This window comes from Sarcophilus harrisii, chromosome 2 (genome assembly GCF_902635505.1).
Source record: "Sarcophilus harrisii chromosome 2, mSarHar1.11, whole genome shotgun sequence".
NCBI lineage: Eukaryota > Metazoa > Chordata > Mammalia > Dasyuromorphia > Dasyuridae > Sarcophilus > Sarcophilus harrisii.
This window is the reverse complement of record NC_045427.1, coordinates 548,465,174-548,481,716: the sequence shown is the minus strand read 5'-3', so window position 1 is coordinate 548,481,716 and position 16,543 is coordinate 548,465,174. Positions and strand designations below refer to the sequence as shown.

At 34.9% G+C, this 16,543-nt stretch overlaps 1 protein-coding gene across 3 annotated transcripts in view; it reads left to right on the top strand.

Moving 5' to 3' along the window:
* RASGRF1 (Ras protein specific guanine nucleotide releasing factor 1) overlaps positions 1–16,543 on the top strand; it is a 208,526-nt gene that overhangs the window by 143,222 nt on the left and 48,761 nt on the right. For 2 of the 3 annotated variants that reach the window (XR_004232452.1, XM_012542350.2), the window contains exons 12-14: positions 3,269–3,405; positions 10,350–10,432; positions 15,294–15,542. Coding sequence is in view for 2 of the 3 variants with exons in the window: in XM_012542350.2 (XP_012397804.1) it covers positions 3,269–3,405; positions 10,350–10,432; positions 15,294–15,542 (469 nt within the window). In the remaining variant the exon portion in view is untranslated. Of the gene's footprint in view, positions 1–3,268; positions 3,406–10,349; positions 10,433–13,297; positions 13,356–15,293; positions 15,543–16,543 lie in introns of those variants that run through there. The other variant, XM_031955635.1, reaches the window with a different exon arrangement.

The window sequence follows — 16,543 nt, the reverse complement described above, 5'->3', positions numbered from 1 at the left end:
CCTCAAAGTGAGTCCTATTGGAATTCACTCTATCCTTTCATTTATTTTAATAGCCAAGATGTTCACAGAGATTTCTAGATTCATAAACCTGCAACAGATTTTAAATTACCTAGCTTCTGTGTCTATCACTTCATATGAGCCAGGTATCTTTCTAGACAGCTAGACACCTTTTAATGAAGAGTGTGGATGTATCAAAGAGAATGCATTTAAAATTTGTAGAAATTGTGGCATCAAAATGGGGCCTTTAGTTTTCCTAAATGTTCTGATCTTTTAGAGAAAATGGAATAAAATGGCAATGAAAGAAAGTTTATACTTCTTGTAAAACCAAAGGATCCTGAGTACCAACCATTGTCATCTTGCCGGGGCATGTGACCACAGATTATTACACAGTTTATTACCATATTTTAGACTTCTTGTTTTTGGACTCAAAGGATGGAACTAAGAACCATGGAAAGAAGTTACAAATACGTTTGATGTCAACAAAAAAATTCCTAATAAGTAAAGCTATTCAAAAATGGAATAAGCTACCTTGACAAGTAGTGAGTCCACTGTCACTGGAGGTCTTCAAGAAGAGAGTGGATAACTGTTTTTAAAGATTATTATAGTAAAGACTTTCAGAGGCAGCTAGGTGGTGCAGTGGATGAAGCACTGGCTCTGAAGTCAGGAGTTCAAATGTAGCCTCAAACACTTAAAACTTCCTAGCTATGTGACCCTGAGCAGGTTTCACTTAACCCCAATTGCCTCAGAAGAAAAAAAAAACAAAAAAACCTTTCAGATAGGGGTTAAACTAGATGATGATTGAGGCTAATTCCCATTGTCAATCCTGTAATTCTGTGACTTCATTAAATGAAGTGTTTGTGTTTTAGAGACAAAAGTTAGGCCTGTAATTTAAGGAAGTATAGATAGTAAGGCATAGGAAGTATAGTATAGGTATAGGAAGTAAGGTAAGGATACTCCTTCTATCAAGACAAATTAGGTGTTCTCTAAAACTGACAATCATACATAGTTGGCTAAAACACTGAGAGATTAGCACAGAGTTCTGTGCCCAGGGTCACAAAGCCAGGAAATGTCGAGGGCCATATTTGAATCCAGGTTTTTCTGGCTTTGAGATCAGTTCTCTATGCAGTACACCACTCTGCCTCCTGTTTGTGGTATGAACACTGTTTCTCTTTGCTCTGGGACATAGTTATTATATTTATGTACTTCTATAAAAAATAGTCTCTCGATCCATAGCCTCTCCGCAATCTTTAACCTTCCTGCCAATTTGATGTGGAACAAGTCACTTTATTTCTCAAATGGTTGGGAGAAGACATGTTGCACTAGAATGGCAGCTAGGGAATGCAGAGGACAGAACCCTGAGTCTAGAATCAGAAAAACTTAATTTCAAATCCAATCTCAGATACTTACTAGCTGGGTGATCCTGAGCAGATCATTTAACACTGTTTGTCTCAGTTTCCTCATTTGTAAAATGAATTGGAGAAGGATATGGCAAACCACTCTAGCATCTTTGCCAAGAAAATCCAAATGACAAAAGGTCAAACATGATTGAAAAATGAGTAAGCAATATTGTTGTGTATTGGTGACAGGAGTTCCCAAACTAGGAGTTCCATGTACTGATGGAATCTTGGGGTCCAAATGAAAACAAAAACCTAGAAAAGTTCCCCCTTTTTAAATGCAAGAATTGAAAGGGATTTACATGAAATCTTCTGCTCTGACCTCTGCATTTCATAAAGAAGGAAATTGAAGCCTAGAGAGATAAAATGGCTGACCCAGGTCACCAGCTAATGAATGATGGAGCCATTACTAGAACCCAGGTCTCATGCCTCCATTATCTACTAGGCAAAATGATAATTTTGTGATGCTCTGATCTCATGAAACTAGGTATTCAAGAATGTAAGAATAGTCTCAGGTATTTATAATAAGATAAAAATGCTATGGATTTAGTATTCCTTCAAAGACTTTAAAATTTTACAGTATTCCAGACAAAACCACAAAAAAGCAGACATTCCAACATCCATCAAACTTTCCTTTGGTTTGAGAGAAAGCATTTAGGAGTAGAGGAGGGAGGGACAGATAAGGCAAAGGGAGAAGTGAGTGTTTGTGTGTGTGTGTGTGTGAGAGAGAGAGAGAGAGAGAGAGAGAGAGAGAGAGAGACAGAGACAGAGAGAGAGACAGAGAGAGAGAGAGAGAGAGACAGAGAGAGACAGAGAGACAGAGAGAGAGAGAGAGAGAGAGAGAGAGAGAGAGAGAGAGAGAGAGAGAGAGAGAGAGAGAGAGAGAGAGAGAGAGAGAGAAGCAGAGATGGATATGAAAAGAGAGATGAAGGAGGGAAAGGTAAGACCAGAGAGGAGAGAAGGGAGAAAGAAAATATACAGAACTGAGAGAAGAGAAGGGGAAGGATGAAAGAGAGAAAGAAGACAAGAAAAGGAGGAGGGAGAGAGAAAGGGAGAGAAAAGGGAAAGAGAAAAAATGAAGGAGAAAGATAAAAGACAGAAAAAGATAGAAAGAGAAGGGAAAAGAAATGGAGGACAAAGAAAGACAAAGAAAGAGGGAAATAGAAGGAAAGAGAAAGAAACAGAGGGTCAGAAATAGAACCATACATAAAATGAACAAATAGAAAATGAATCTTTCTGGTTAGCTTTTACATAAACATACAGGCTAAGATATTCAGCCTGGCCTACTAAACCTTTTCAGGATACAGTTCACTTTCTCAGATTACATGCCTTTTCAGAGGTGGACCCTCTTGCCCAGAATGTACTTTACCTCTGCCTCACAGACATCTTGCCTTCCTTCAAAGCCCAATTCAGGCATCTTCCACCCCATAGTGGTTCTTTTCCAGTCTCTCCCAATTGTTAGCTCTACCTCCCTTTTGAAATTGCATTATATGTATTACTTTGTTTATATCTTCTATTTACTTACATATATATTGTATGTGTCGATAAAATATAAACTATAAGGTAGGTTTTCCCTTTGTATCTTAGCACTTAATATAATGACTTCCACAGAACAGATATCTAATACATGTTGAGCTAAGTAGATTTTATTTTATTGATTTTATTTGCCCCTTTCTCATCTGCAAAATAAATGATTCCCCAACTTAGAGATGACTCAAGAAAGTGGTCAAACTTTCTATTAAAATGTTATTCACAATGTTTAAGCTAATGTATCTAAAATTGCAGTGGCTATGTTATCATTAAAAAGCATTCTAGCAAAGAGGGGAGAAAAAGAAAACTTGGTCTGTGAACATGATTTCTTTTGAATTCTAAAGATAAAACCTCTGGACAAGATATAGATCACTTGGATTTTAAGATTGTGGTGGAGCCAAAAGACTGTCCGTCTTTCACTGTCATCCTTGTGGCCTCCTCCAGACAAGAGAAAGCTGCCTGGACAAGTGACATTAGTCAGGTAAGAAGAAATCTGCACAGAAAGTGAAACTCCCTCTGTAGAACTGAAGAGTTTGATTTTCTGAATGTAGATAATGTGGGTGTTTTCCATTTCACTCTTTAGCTAATTGCAAAAAGTCAGGGAGCAAACATTGTATAACAGAACAGATACTGATGGAAATATTGACCAACTTTGTGGATCCTGATGATTAGATAAGTTCTACCCCTTATGTATACATGAAATATTAAACATGGAAATGCATCCTAAGAGAGACACAATAAAGCAAAATAACTAAAAAAATATAAATGTATCCAATAATGAAGGAAAATTAGTCTGAACAAATTACTATGAAAACTCAAAAAGTCTGTACTGAAACTCAAGCAACCCATAATGTCAATTGCTTAAACCTGTGATTTAGCCTAGGTGGCAGGTAGGTGGCTCAGTGGATAGAGCACTGAGCCTGGAGTCAAGAAAATCTGAGTATAAATCAGGTCTCAGAGACTTGCTAGCTGTGTGATCCTAAGCAAGTTAGTTAACCTCCATTTGCCATAATTCAGTGGAGAAGAAAATAGCAAATCACTCGTATCTTTGGAAGAAAAATCCATGAACAACATTGGTTATACTTTAGTCCACAGGACCATCAAGAATCAGATATGACTACTGGATAATAAAAAGGATTAGCCTTGGATTTAAGAATTTACCAGATTAAAGTTCAATTTACAAGAATTAAGACTTCTAAATCATACAAATTTCCTGATAAAAGAGTACATCATTCATTAATCAGAATGAATTAACATTTCCAAATAGACTCTAAGCCAACTAGAGCTATGTGGAACAGGTGTAACAACTACCTGAGAAGCTTTTCCAAATTTGGTTCACAAAAGGACCAATTAACTTTGCTTATAGTTCAATGCCACAGAAGGCTCCTTCTAATCCTTAACAAATTCATGCTTTCAACAGAGACCAGGTGGGGAAGGATGGATTGATGGATCTCATCATTACTACTCTTAAAAACAACCCAAAGCATATGCCTTTTGGGTCAGTATCACTAAGCAATTGAGAAACAGTAAGCCCTGACAGCACATTGTCAGATTTGCCTCAGAAGATAAAGAGTTAATTACTGGCAGAATCACATGTTCCTGAAAGACTAGAGAAAAAAATGAATGACCATGTTAAGCAAGGTAGGCTATTATTAAAGCATCCTATTCAAATTTGTACCTGGCTGCCTGCCTGGCTGCCTATCTGCCATTAAGTGTTACAGACATCTGATGGAGTTTATCCAGTTAGTGTTAATATAGATGATGACACACTTGTAGCTTCATAGCAACATATTTAAAAGAAGCCAAATTCCCACCGAGAAAAAACAGAGTTCAAAAAAAAAAGTCTATGTGATTGCCAGTCCTATACTTATAACATATTGTATTTAGTAATTGCTTAAGCAAATAAATGTTTGTTAAACTCAATTATCAATTTCCTCTTTATGGACTTATCTTAGAAGTTGGGAACAGATTAAGGAATATGGAAAGGTATATTTGAAAGAGAGAGAATCATTTGAAGTATTTGACTGGCTTGACTATAGTTATAGTATTCCTTTATAAAGTGCTATATATCTATATCTGTATAGAGACTTATACAGACAAATTTATACATATATTATGTATATTATGGCACATATATATTTTTATAGATAATATATTCACACTCTTTATGTAAATTGTAAGCTCTTTGAGGATGGAGAGAAGGTTTTTGTCTTTCTGTCCCCTAGTACAGTATTATACACATAGTAATGCTTAATAAATGTTTATTGAATTCAAATTTTCATTACTGTGAACTTTGCTGGAAATTCTATAGACTGTCAGCCTCACAAGTATTCAAGCCTTTAGCAGTAATAGTTGACTTTGCAGTGATCCTCACAGAATAACCAAAAACTATCTTTTCCATTTTGACACCTGATTTTAGAGACCTAAATTCTAGTAACTTTTTTCCTCAATCATATGTAACTGAGAACCAAGGATTCAAAGTTCTACATTATAGTCACTGTAAAAACGGAGCTTAGAAATGCAATCAATATTAATATTTGTCCAAATTTTTTTGTTCCCATTTTATAAAGAAGCATTCCTGGCCATTATTATTGAACCACTTCCTCCTAGTATCTAAGCATGACTCTCTACCTGTGGTTATATTTCCCCAGGAAGCTATAGATTCAGTCTTTCAAGCCTGCATAGTAATTTTGTTAGACCTTTTAATTTAGATCATTAGATATTAATGAGTCAGAAGTCAAAGAATCAATCCCCATAAAAGGAAAAATCTTTCCTTCAGGACAGGAATATAAATACTATTCAAAAAAAAAGGTTATTTTTCCTTAGGATTTATTTTAATCTTATCATTGTTATTGATTTTAAATACTGATACTTTGATGAATCCTTTATCATATTCTTTAAGTATACTTCCCCTACCAACACAGATGAGAATTCATTTACACCTCTACCATGTTCATATTACTCCTAGAAACGAGTCTATAGAACTATAAAATTCTTAATGACCTGCTAAATGCCATCTAGAGTGTCAATCCCATTAGCATAGTTCTTATATAACACTATGGTACATAGAGTAGTACATTAAAACCTGGAGCACTTAACAGGATGATTGAATAGGCACATCCCCTTCACCTAAGTTCTACATTTTCCAAACAACTCCTCAAGGTCCATGTTTTGTGGCAAGTTAGTCCAGGCCTTGAGTTCATCCTCCTATAAGAGTTCATCTTCTCTAGGTCTTTCTGACTCCAGGGTCACTACTCTACCCACTATACCACTTAGCTGCCTAATATCATTATACTAATAATAAAATTAACATCATTAATGTAATGCTTTAAGATTTGTAAAAAGTTCTATGTATGCTAATCCATTTAAGTATTCTCTTTACCAAAGCCCAGTATCCATGGGATATATATATATACATATATATATATACATACATATATATATATATATATATATATATATATATATATATATATATAAAAGAGCAATGGATATGGAATCAAAAGTCCTGAATTTGCATCTTGGTTCTTAATTCCTACATATATTTGGGCAACTCATTTAATCTTTCTAAGCCTCAGTTCCTCATTGGTAAAATGAAGAAGCTGATCCTGATGCTGTCTAAGGTCTCTTCCCTCTCTAAATCCTAAACATTTAGGGAATGTCCAGATAAGCTATCAGTCTGGATTGTCTAGCATCACTTATCTCTTCTCAGCCTTAGATTGTTCTGTATACAAATAGTATCCAGAATGTTACTACAACACGTTACCTTTCCCAAATTAGCAAGCACATTGAGTTATAGCCTAGCTGACCAATATACTTTTCCTGACTAGTTTATTAATCATTTCAAATCATTGTTCCACCAATTCAACTGTCATGCACCCAAATAGATCAAAGTGATGGCCAATAAAGGTGATTGACCATATTGACCAAATATATACTATTATATTTAATATCAATGTATTCTAAATCTTCTAGTACTGCTGCAATAGAAATATATATGTATATGTATGTATATATGTAGGTATGGCCTAGAGTCTTCCATCTACACAGGGAATTTGCCATTTCCTGCTGCTGCTTCATAGTCAACCTCCTCAGGAAGACCTGCTATCCTTAGTGTATCCAGGATAGTCCATCTTCTAATTATAAAAGCATGTTTCCTGAGGAAAGTCTACTTGGGGCAAAGTCAGACATCTTTCATCTGTCCCACAGTAACCACTCTCATCTGTACCAACACAAAACATTTTTCATCTCCTGCTGTCAGTCCATTATCTCAACCAACATGGGACAAATCTCTATTGCAAAGAACAGCCCTCCCTCCCTTCAACTTAAAACCTTCTATCTTTCAATAGGCCTATCTTTGGGGGGTAGGACACCTTCTGCTCAGTAATGAACATTCTCACACCTAATCAAACTCTTCATTCATATCACAGTGACTCTGAACATCGAAACCCGCCTCTAGGCACCCTCCTATCTGATTCCTCATTCCAATCCTCCCAGACCTCCCACCCCAAAATTTCATTCTAACTTCACTCAGGTCATCCACTGTGCCCTCTAGAATGCCTGTTCCATAGGCAACAAACTTTCCTTCATCTTAAACTTTTCCTCTCCCTATTCCTTCCATCTATCAATTTTTACTGAAACACAGCTTTCCCTTAATAACACAATTTCCCTGGCTACTCTTTCCAGTGTTCATTCTCCCTCAACTCATTCTCTTCTCTGCCACCATTCTAAGGCAGGTTCTCATCACCTCATTCATATTGATTACTTCAATCTGCCTGCCTCAAGTCTCTCCTCACTCCAATCCATTTTCCATTGAGCCACTAAAATAATTTTCCTAAAACAAATATCTGATCATGTCACCCTCCTACTCAACAAACTCCAGTGGCTTCCTCCTGCCCCAGGATCAAATAATAAATTCTGTTTGCATCTAAGACCTTCATAACCTACCCCATTCTACCTTTCCAGTCTTTTTATATCTTACTCCCCTATACTAACTCTTCAATCCGGTGACAGAGGCCTCCTTACTGTTCCATGAGAAAAGCACTCCATCTTTTGTTTCTGGATATTTTCCCTGTCTGTTTCCCATCCCTTCTCCACTCCAACTACCGACTTCCTTTTACTGATCCAACTACTGACTTTCCTTTAAGTTCCAACTAAAATCCTATCTTCTATACAAAGTCTTAATTACTATTCTTTCCTTCTCATTTTGTTCTTTCTTTTAATTATTTCCTATTTATTCTGTGTATAGTTTTAAATTGATATGACTATTATTAGCCTTATATATATTTACACATACACACACACATAAAAATATATATATATATATGTATATATATATATATATATATATACATATATATATATAAAATTTGTTTGTGTCTTGTATTCCCATGAGATTATAAGCTCCTTGAGAGCAAAAACTGGATTTTTTGCCTTTTTATAGCCCTGGCACTTAGCACAGTGTCTGGCACATAGAAGAGCTTAATAATATTTATTGAAAAATTGTTAGCTCTCAAAGAGACTCTTTTACATCTGGTGAAAGGTTAGAGGTGAGAGAGATTCTCAAATATGGTTCAGTTTCCCAAAGTAATTTAGATGACTGAGGGGATGAAGAATCTAAGGACCAAAAAAGTGGAGGTAGTAGCAGAGAAACAGGAACATACAATTTCCATTTTGTTCTATTGATTTTAAGCACTGAGCCTTTAAAACCTAGCTAATTAGATTCTGTTTTTCATTTACTCATGAGCAAGTAAGCACCAAGGTAAGTCAAGTACAGAGCTGGGGAGAGCCTAAGATACTGAATTCCCAGTTCAGGGTTCTTTCTGCTATCCTGAGCTGATTCCATGTTGATTATTCTTGTCACTGCTGATTCAAGCTTTGGAGCTAGCTAAGGAAACTTATTTGGTCTCATTCTTTTGTCTTTTAACTTTGTAAGACCATAACATCTTTTTTAACCATGAGAGAACCTGAAAAGTCTTGATTCTGTAGTTGTCTAGATTTTGTAGTCAATTCTTGATTTTCAAAAATTGTTTAAAATAAGTAAATCAACAGATAAGGCTTGCAAGTCTTCCATCTAAAGACCTTCTTTGCCATGTATCTGATTGTTATCTTTTGTCTATATCCATTGAATTATGACAAATATGAATAAAGTTTAACTTGGCTCATTCCAATAACTATAATCTTCAATTAATTAAATTAAATTTAAATTTAAATTTTTTTAATATTACAAGAATTTCTTCTCATTGCCTTTTCTTTCACAATTTAAAAATAACCTGCATCTGTATAATTTGCAATCTTTTCCATCTTTTTCAGTCTTTTCAATCCTTTTACTTTTCTCTGGTTGATTCGCTTTCACATTTCCCACCTTTTCTTTTCTCCAAACCTTTTCTTTTGTCCTCAAATTGCTTCTCCTTATCCCACTAATTCAGAGTTTCTTAACCTTTTTTACATGGATTCCTTTGTCAATATAGTGAAATATATAGGTTCCTACATCTTATTGTTAACATTCATAATTGAAGTAAATATTAAATTTAAGCTAAAGACCAATGAAAATGAAGATAAAATTTCTCAAACATTTTTAGAAGAGAATTCATTATGTTGGCCCCTAAACATACCTCTCTTTCTCCCTTCTCTATATCTGTCAATAATATCGCAATTCTTCTAGTTATTACCCAGATTTGCAGATTTGGAGTCATTCTTCACTCTTCACTCTTACTTATTATCCTCTGTATTCAGTTAATTGTAAAGTCTTATAAATTCTATCTCCATGATATCTCTCACATCAGTCCCTTTCTCTCCATTCTCACAGCCATAGTTCTAGTTTTGGTTCTCATCATCTCTTGAATGGATAATACAAAAGCCCCCTGATTTGCATGATTCCATTCTGTCCTTTTCTAATCCAAATAGCTAGCAAATTGATATTCCTGATCATGCCATTCCCTTGACCAAGATATTTCAATATTTCCCTTTCAGCTCTAGGATAAAATACAAACTCCTCTTTTTGGCATTTAAAGGTCTTTGATTTGGCTTCTTACTTCCTAAACAGACTAATTTCACATTAGTCCCCTAATTTCTCTGTGTTCCAATCAAACTAATCTATTTGCTTTTCCCTATATACAGAATTTTACCACGCAAGATGCCTGCTGGGCACTATAATGCAGTCATTCTTCACTTTTTCTTCTCAGAATTCTTCCACCCTTTCAATACTCCCTACTCATCTACTACACAAAATTCTTCCTGATACATCCAATGGTTTGCATTCTTCCCTCCTTCCCCTGAAATTTTCTTCATTCATTCAATAAGTAGTTGTGTTCATGTTGTATCTCCTTAGTACTCCTTAAAAGCAGGATATAATGTTTAATAAATACTTGTTGAATTTACCTGATCATTTAGTTAGATATGTGATATTTTATTCTCTGTTTCTAGTGTGTAGATAATATTAGATGCAATGGCCTCATGATGAATGCTTTTGAAGAAAACTCCAAAGTCACCGTTCCTCAAATGATCAAGTAAGTAATTTTTGAATTACCATAATTTTCTAAGACAGCATTTAAAAAAGTGGTTGAGAATCTAACCACATACACAAAAAACCAAGCTATTTCTTAGTAAGGGTGAATCTTATGGAACTCAGAAATTCTATTGGATTTCAACATCTATACTTTGCTTCAGTTCATCATAAGTAAACATAAGAACTTTAATTAGAAAATTTTCTATTTTTCAGTTTCTGAGGACATGATAATTTCTGAAGGTATACCATTTGAAATACAGGCTATATTTTCCTGACCCCATGAAAACCTATAGAAAGTTCAAGAATAAATAAATAAATAACAGTGTCTATTCAGTACCAAATATCCATAGGAAAAGTTGAAAAACGTGAAATGTGCCACTCTTCCCAAAAACTCTGAAATTTTTTTGTCATGGTGAAAACAAAACTGCAAGAACTTCCCTATGATCCTAATTTTTGCTATCATGTCTCAGGAAAAATGTGGACTTCCTTACATAATTCTCATTTTCTGTAATCACTTTCTATACCCACAAGTGGTCTTAAGCCACCCATGACAAGCAAAAATTATAAAAGAGGCACCAGGGATTCACAAAAGGAAAAAAAGTCCCTGGACTGGTGCTTTTGTCTTGAATTAACTAATGTGGATTCTTGACCTATGTTTTTCTTGACTTTTTAATGATTTTTGTTCTGCCTTGACAATCTTCTGACTCCCAGAATTTCCATTTTCTCCTCACCAAATTAGCTAGCAATTTATTGATTAGGCTAGTTCCCAGATTCAAGATTTGCTTTATATCCCCAGCCCATTAACCTTAGATCCTGTTACTTGTCCAGGTCATTTTCAGGGTTGTCACCCATATGAATAACTATAACCTGCAATTTTCCATATTAAACAACTAGTTCTTTTGCTTTTTTTCACATGGATCATCTGACATCATATGAACACAAACTTAGTTGAAACAAATATGGATAAAAATGAACCTGTCCCCCTCCCCACCTTCCAATCTGAGGAAAAATCAAGATCAAATGCCATCTGAAGACTCAAATCAATTTATATTTTTAATCAATTAAGTCCTTCCTTGTATGGAACTTCTTTCTAGCCAAGATACATTATGTTATGGTTATTTTTTTAATTCATTTTAATGGTATGTTATTTTTCCAAATTCAAGTAAAGATGATTTTCAACATTCATTTTTGTAAGATTTTGAGTTCCAATTTTTTTCCTTCTTTTCCCCCTTTCCCAAAACAGCATGTACAAGCTATGCATGTATAATCAATTTTTAACATATTTCCATATGAGTCATGTCGGTAAAGAAAAATTAGAACAAAAGGGAAAAACCATGAAAAAACAACAACTACTACTACAACAAAGATGAAAAAAGTATGTTTTGATCCACAACCAGTCTCCATAATTTTTTTCTCTGGAAGCAGATAGCATTTTCCATTCAAAATCCATTGGAATTGTCTTAGTCCATTGTATTGCTGAGAAGATCTAAGTTTATTATAGTTGATCATGACACAACTTTGTTGTTACTATGTACAATGTTTTCCCAATTCTGCTCACTTCACTCAGCATCAATTCATGCAAGTCTTTCCAGACTTTTCTGAAACTAGTCTGCTCATTATTTCTTATAGAAAAAGAATATTCTGTTAATTCCATATATCATAACTCAATTAACCATTTCCCAATTGATGAGTATCCTCTCAATTTCCAATTTCTTGTCACCACAAAAAGAGCTCCTACAAATAGTTTGCACATATGGGTCTTTTTCCCTCTTTTAAATCTCTTTGGGAGACAGACTCAGTAAAGACACTGCTGAATCAAAAGGTATGCATAGTTTTATAGCCCTTTGAGCATAGTTCCAAATTGCTCTCCAAAATGGTTGGATCATTTCACAACTCTACCAACAAAGCATTAGTATCCCAGTTTTCCCACATCTCCTCCAACACATTTCATTATCTTTTCCTGTCATCTTAGCCAAACTAATAACTGTGAGGTAGTATCTCAGATTGGCTTTAATTTGTTCTGTAATCAATAATGATTTAGAGCATTTTTCAGATAGATGGCTTTAATTTCTTCATCTGAAAAGTGTCTATTCATAATATGGTTCTTCTATTGTCTTATACAGTTCAATACAACATAAACCTGAGGAGAGATCCATAAGTTTCATCAGACTGCCACAGGATTGCATGACTCCCAAAAAAAGTTTAAGAACTTCTGATCTAGTCAAACTCTATTACATTACAGAGGAGTAAACTCAAGTCTAGAAAAATGAAGCAATCTGTCTAAGGTCACAGAACCCAAACTAGAACCCTTGTCTTCTGACTCCCACTCTAGCACATAGAAGTTTAGGAAAGGTGAATCTTCCTCTGAACTTCAATGTTTTAAGTACTTCTCATAACGTTTCTAAAGCAAAAGTAAATCCCCTTTCTTGAATAGCAAGCACTTGTAAAGAAGCCCACAGAGTCTGCAGCACTGAATTATAAAATATGTAATGGGACAAAGATGAGAAATACAAATGCTCATTTGTAATTATGAATTTCTTGCATAATCATCATCTAACCTCCCAAATTTCCAAACTCCACATTAAGAGCAACATTAAATAATGTAATAAAATCTTTGGGCCTGATTACAGAATTTGGGAAGAGTCCTTCTTATCCAATTCTGCTCTCCCAAATGACTGTGTAATCCCAATAGTTCTACAAATTCCCTAAGCTGTAGTTTATTCCTTAGGAATTAAAAAAAAAAAAAAAAAAAAAACAGGGGAGAGGAAGGGGAAGAGGAAGGGAGAAAGGGCAGATTCAGTGTACTAAGTATTCTGTAAAGTTCTTTCCAGCTTCAACATTCTATGTGCTGAGCACTAATGTGATGTAATACTCAGCTTCTAAAACTATGGATCATGACCCTATCTGGAATGTCATAACTGAATGTGAGTCACAAAATAGTGATTTGTTATCAGTAAATGTTTTATTTGTACATCTGTTTTATATACCTATCTAACCAGAATCATGTAAAAATTTCTCTGATAAAAAGGGGTGGGGAGTGGAAAACTTTTAAGAAGTCCTAGTCTAATGAATAGAGAGCCAAAGTTCTGAGTTAGAAAAAGCTGACTTAACTCTTGTCTCTTTACCACATACTAACTATATGACTGCAGACATTTAAATCTCTCAAGGTCCCTATGATTGCCTAAAATTATAATCTGCCTAGAAGATACTAATCTGAAATGGTAAAGAAAGCTCTTCGCCACAAGCTTCTAAACCCTCAAAAAAATTATAAATCTAATTTCTTTAAAAAGATAATTGCTGTATTTGACCTCAGGGAAATTTGAAACTCTTCCAACCTATTCCTCTCACACTCTAACCAAAATATCAGCCTGATTCAAACAAGAAATACATAAGAAAGGATTTTCTTGTTAATTCTTTTGCTACTCTTGTCCATTCATGGGCATAATTATGTTTCCTAATTTGTGAGACCTCAAGGTAATCCCAACTTCTGCACACAGAGTCCCTTACTCCTTTCTCTTCTTCCCAAACCCTGTTTTGGGAATGGAAGGGAACAAAGGAATGGGAAACCAATCCTGTATTTTGCTAATGAGAGTATAATGTCCATTCAGGCTGCAATCTACCTTAGTCAAACCTACAACATCCAGACCATATTGTTCTCTTGTAAGCACTAAAATTTAAGAAAGGTGTTGCCGCAAATTACAGTGTTAGCAATGGTAGAAAAAACAGGATGATAAGATGGGCAAAGAGGAAATGTATATCTAGGGCACAAACACACACATATTTAATTACCCCTCAGAACAGCCATTTTAGATTAAAGGTATTCATTGTCTCTTTATACTTTGAGAGAACATGATCACTCTCTTATTAGTATTCTATTTGGTCAGCAACCATTTTCTTTTATTGGCCAAACTCTGTACTAGATGCTGGGAATAAAAAGACAAAGTGAAACTGTTTCCACTCTCAATTTGAACAAAAATAAGTAAATATAAAATATAGGAATGAGGTAGAGATTATATATGTTGATATGTATATATACATATTTATACACATAAATGTGAATGAGTATGTATATATATGAATACATATATCTTGGGCAGCCAAATGGCCTGGTAAATAGAGCTCTGAGCCTAGAGTCAAGAAGACCTAAGTTCAAAGCCAGCTTCAGCCACTATGTGATATTGGGCTATGTGATCTTGGGCAAGTTACTTGACCTTTGTTTATCTTAAATGACTGGAAAAGGAAATGATAAATTATTCCAGTATCTTTGCCAAGAAATCCCATTAAACAGTATGGTCCAAGTGGTCACAAAGAATCAGCTATGACTAAACAACTGAACAACAATACATATACACATATTTACAAATGTATTTAGAGATATGTATAGATTATCTTTTCATTTTCCTCAGCTAAAGTAAGGGCAAAGTCTAGGTCTTATGTTTCTCTGTATCCTCATAGCACCCAGTATATCCTTGGTATTCAATATTTTTGATGAAAATCAAAGTAAATAACAAAACCAACTTGACCATTAGCAGCTCTCCAAAAGAATGAGGTGGTTCCCCATAGCTTCCTTTAAGTGAACCACTCACCTACTTTAACTGAATGAATTCTTCAAATGAGGAAAAATAAATTCTAATATATTTCCTTTTACTACCTGTACCACTTAAGGGAGGAATAGTTAGGATGAAAGAAAAAGTGGGCGGGCTACTTTGTGTTTAGTGTTTTGCTCTTTTATAAGATTATTTATAATTCACAAGAAATCTTGACTCATAAGACTCTTCCTTTTAGTACTTCATCTTTCTAAAACTGTCCGTGTTGTCTAAGTGATGCTTGAAGTCATATTTTCATTCTGTCTTTCCCTACAGGTCAGATGCCTCCCTATACTGTGATGACGTTGACATACGATTCAGCAAAACCATGAACTCCTGTAAAGTCCTGCAGATTCGTTATGCCAGTGTAGGGCGACTTCTAGAAAGACTCACAGACCTACGGTTCCTGAGCATAGATTTTCTGAACACATTCTTGCATTCCTATAGGGTGTTCACAACAGCTGTGGTGGTCCTGGACAAACTCATCACGATTTATAAGAAACCTATCAGTGCAATACCTGCAAGGTAAAGTTAGAGAGGTCAATGTTTGCATCATTGGAACCATGGCCATTGTTACCACCTACACGGATCCAAACATATGCCATACTTCTGAACTTGGGTGATGAGGATAAACTAATATCTTTCATTGGTGGCTTAATTTATGTTTTGATTCATGGGTCATCCTGTCAATTTAAATGCCAGTATATTTGAGCTATATATTAAGTATTAAAAAAAATCAAGAGATTCTATTAACATTTGCTACACAGATTTCAAAATCAGGCACCACTAAAAGATGAATAATACCCATTTTTCTCTTTGTGATTATAAGATTGTAGGTTTGGGTAGAAAATTCACTTAAAAACCATCTAGTCTAAACCCTTCATTCTACAAGTAATATGTAAGAGAGAAGGATTTAAATCCAATTCTTCTGAATCCAAATCCATTGGATCTACTTTTTAGATCTAAATTAGTAATTTTGTGGGAATCAGAATCCTTTCTTCTCATAAATCATAGACTTAAAGTTAGAAGGAATCACTGATTTAGAGCAAGAACAGACTTCAAAAGTCATATGGTCAAAACTCCTCTTTTTACACATGAGAAATTTGAGGTCCAGGAAAGTTAAATGACTTATAGAAGCTAACATAGAGAATAAGTAGAAGAAGGATTTGAACCCCAGTCCAAGAACCTTGGTTTTCCTTCAATGTACTATATTTCTCACAGAGGTCATTATTCCCAAAAATTGGTCCTTTTAGGACCAATAAGAAAATCAATAATCTAGCTTTTCAGATTTTTCTTTACTCATTAGTCTGAAAAATTTTTCTTTATGGGTTTCAGCAGTATCAATCAATAAATAAACATTTATTAAGTACCTACTTAATTAGTACCTACCTATGCCAGGCTCTGTGGCCCACTGAACATGCAGCTTGCCCATAGTCAGAAAGCCAAGATCATAGTGAAGTCAGACTCTATACTGGAACCCTGATTACTCCAAGTCCAGTGTTCTTGGACCCAAACCAATGTGTAAA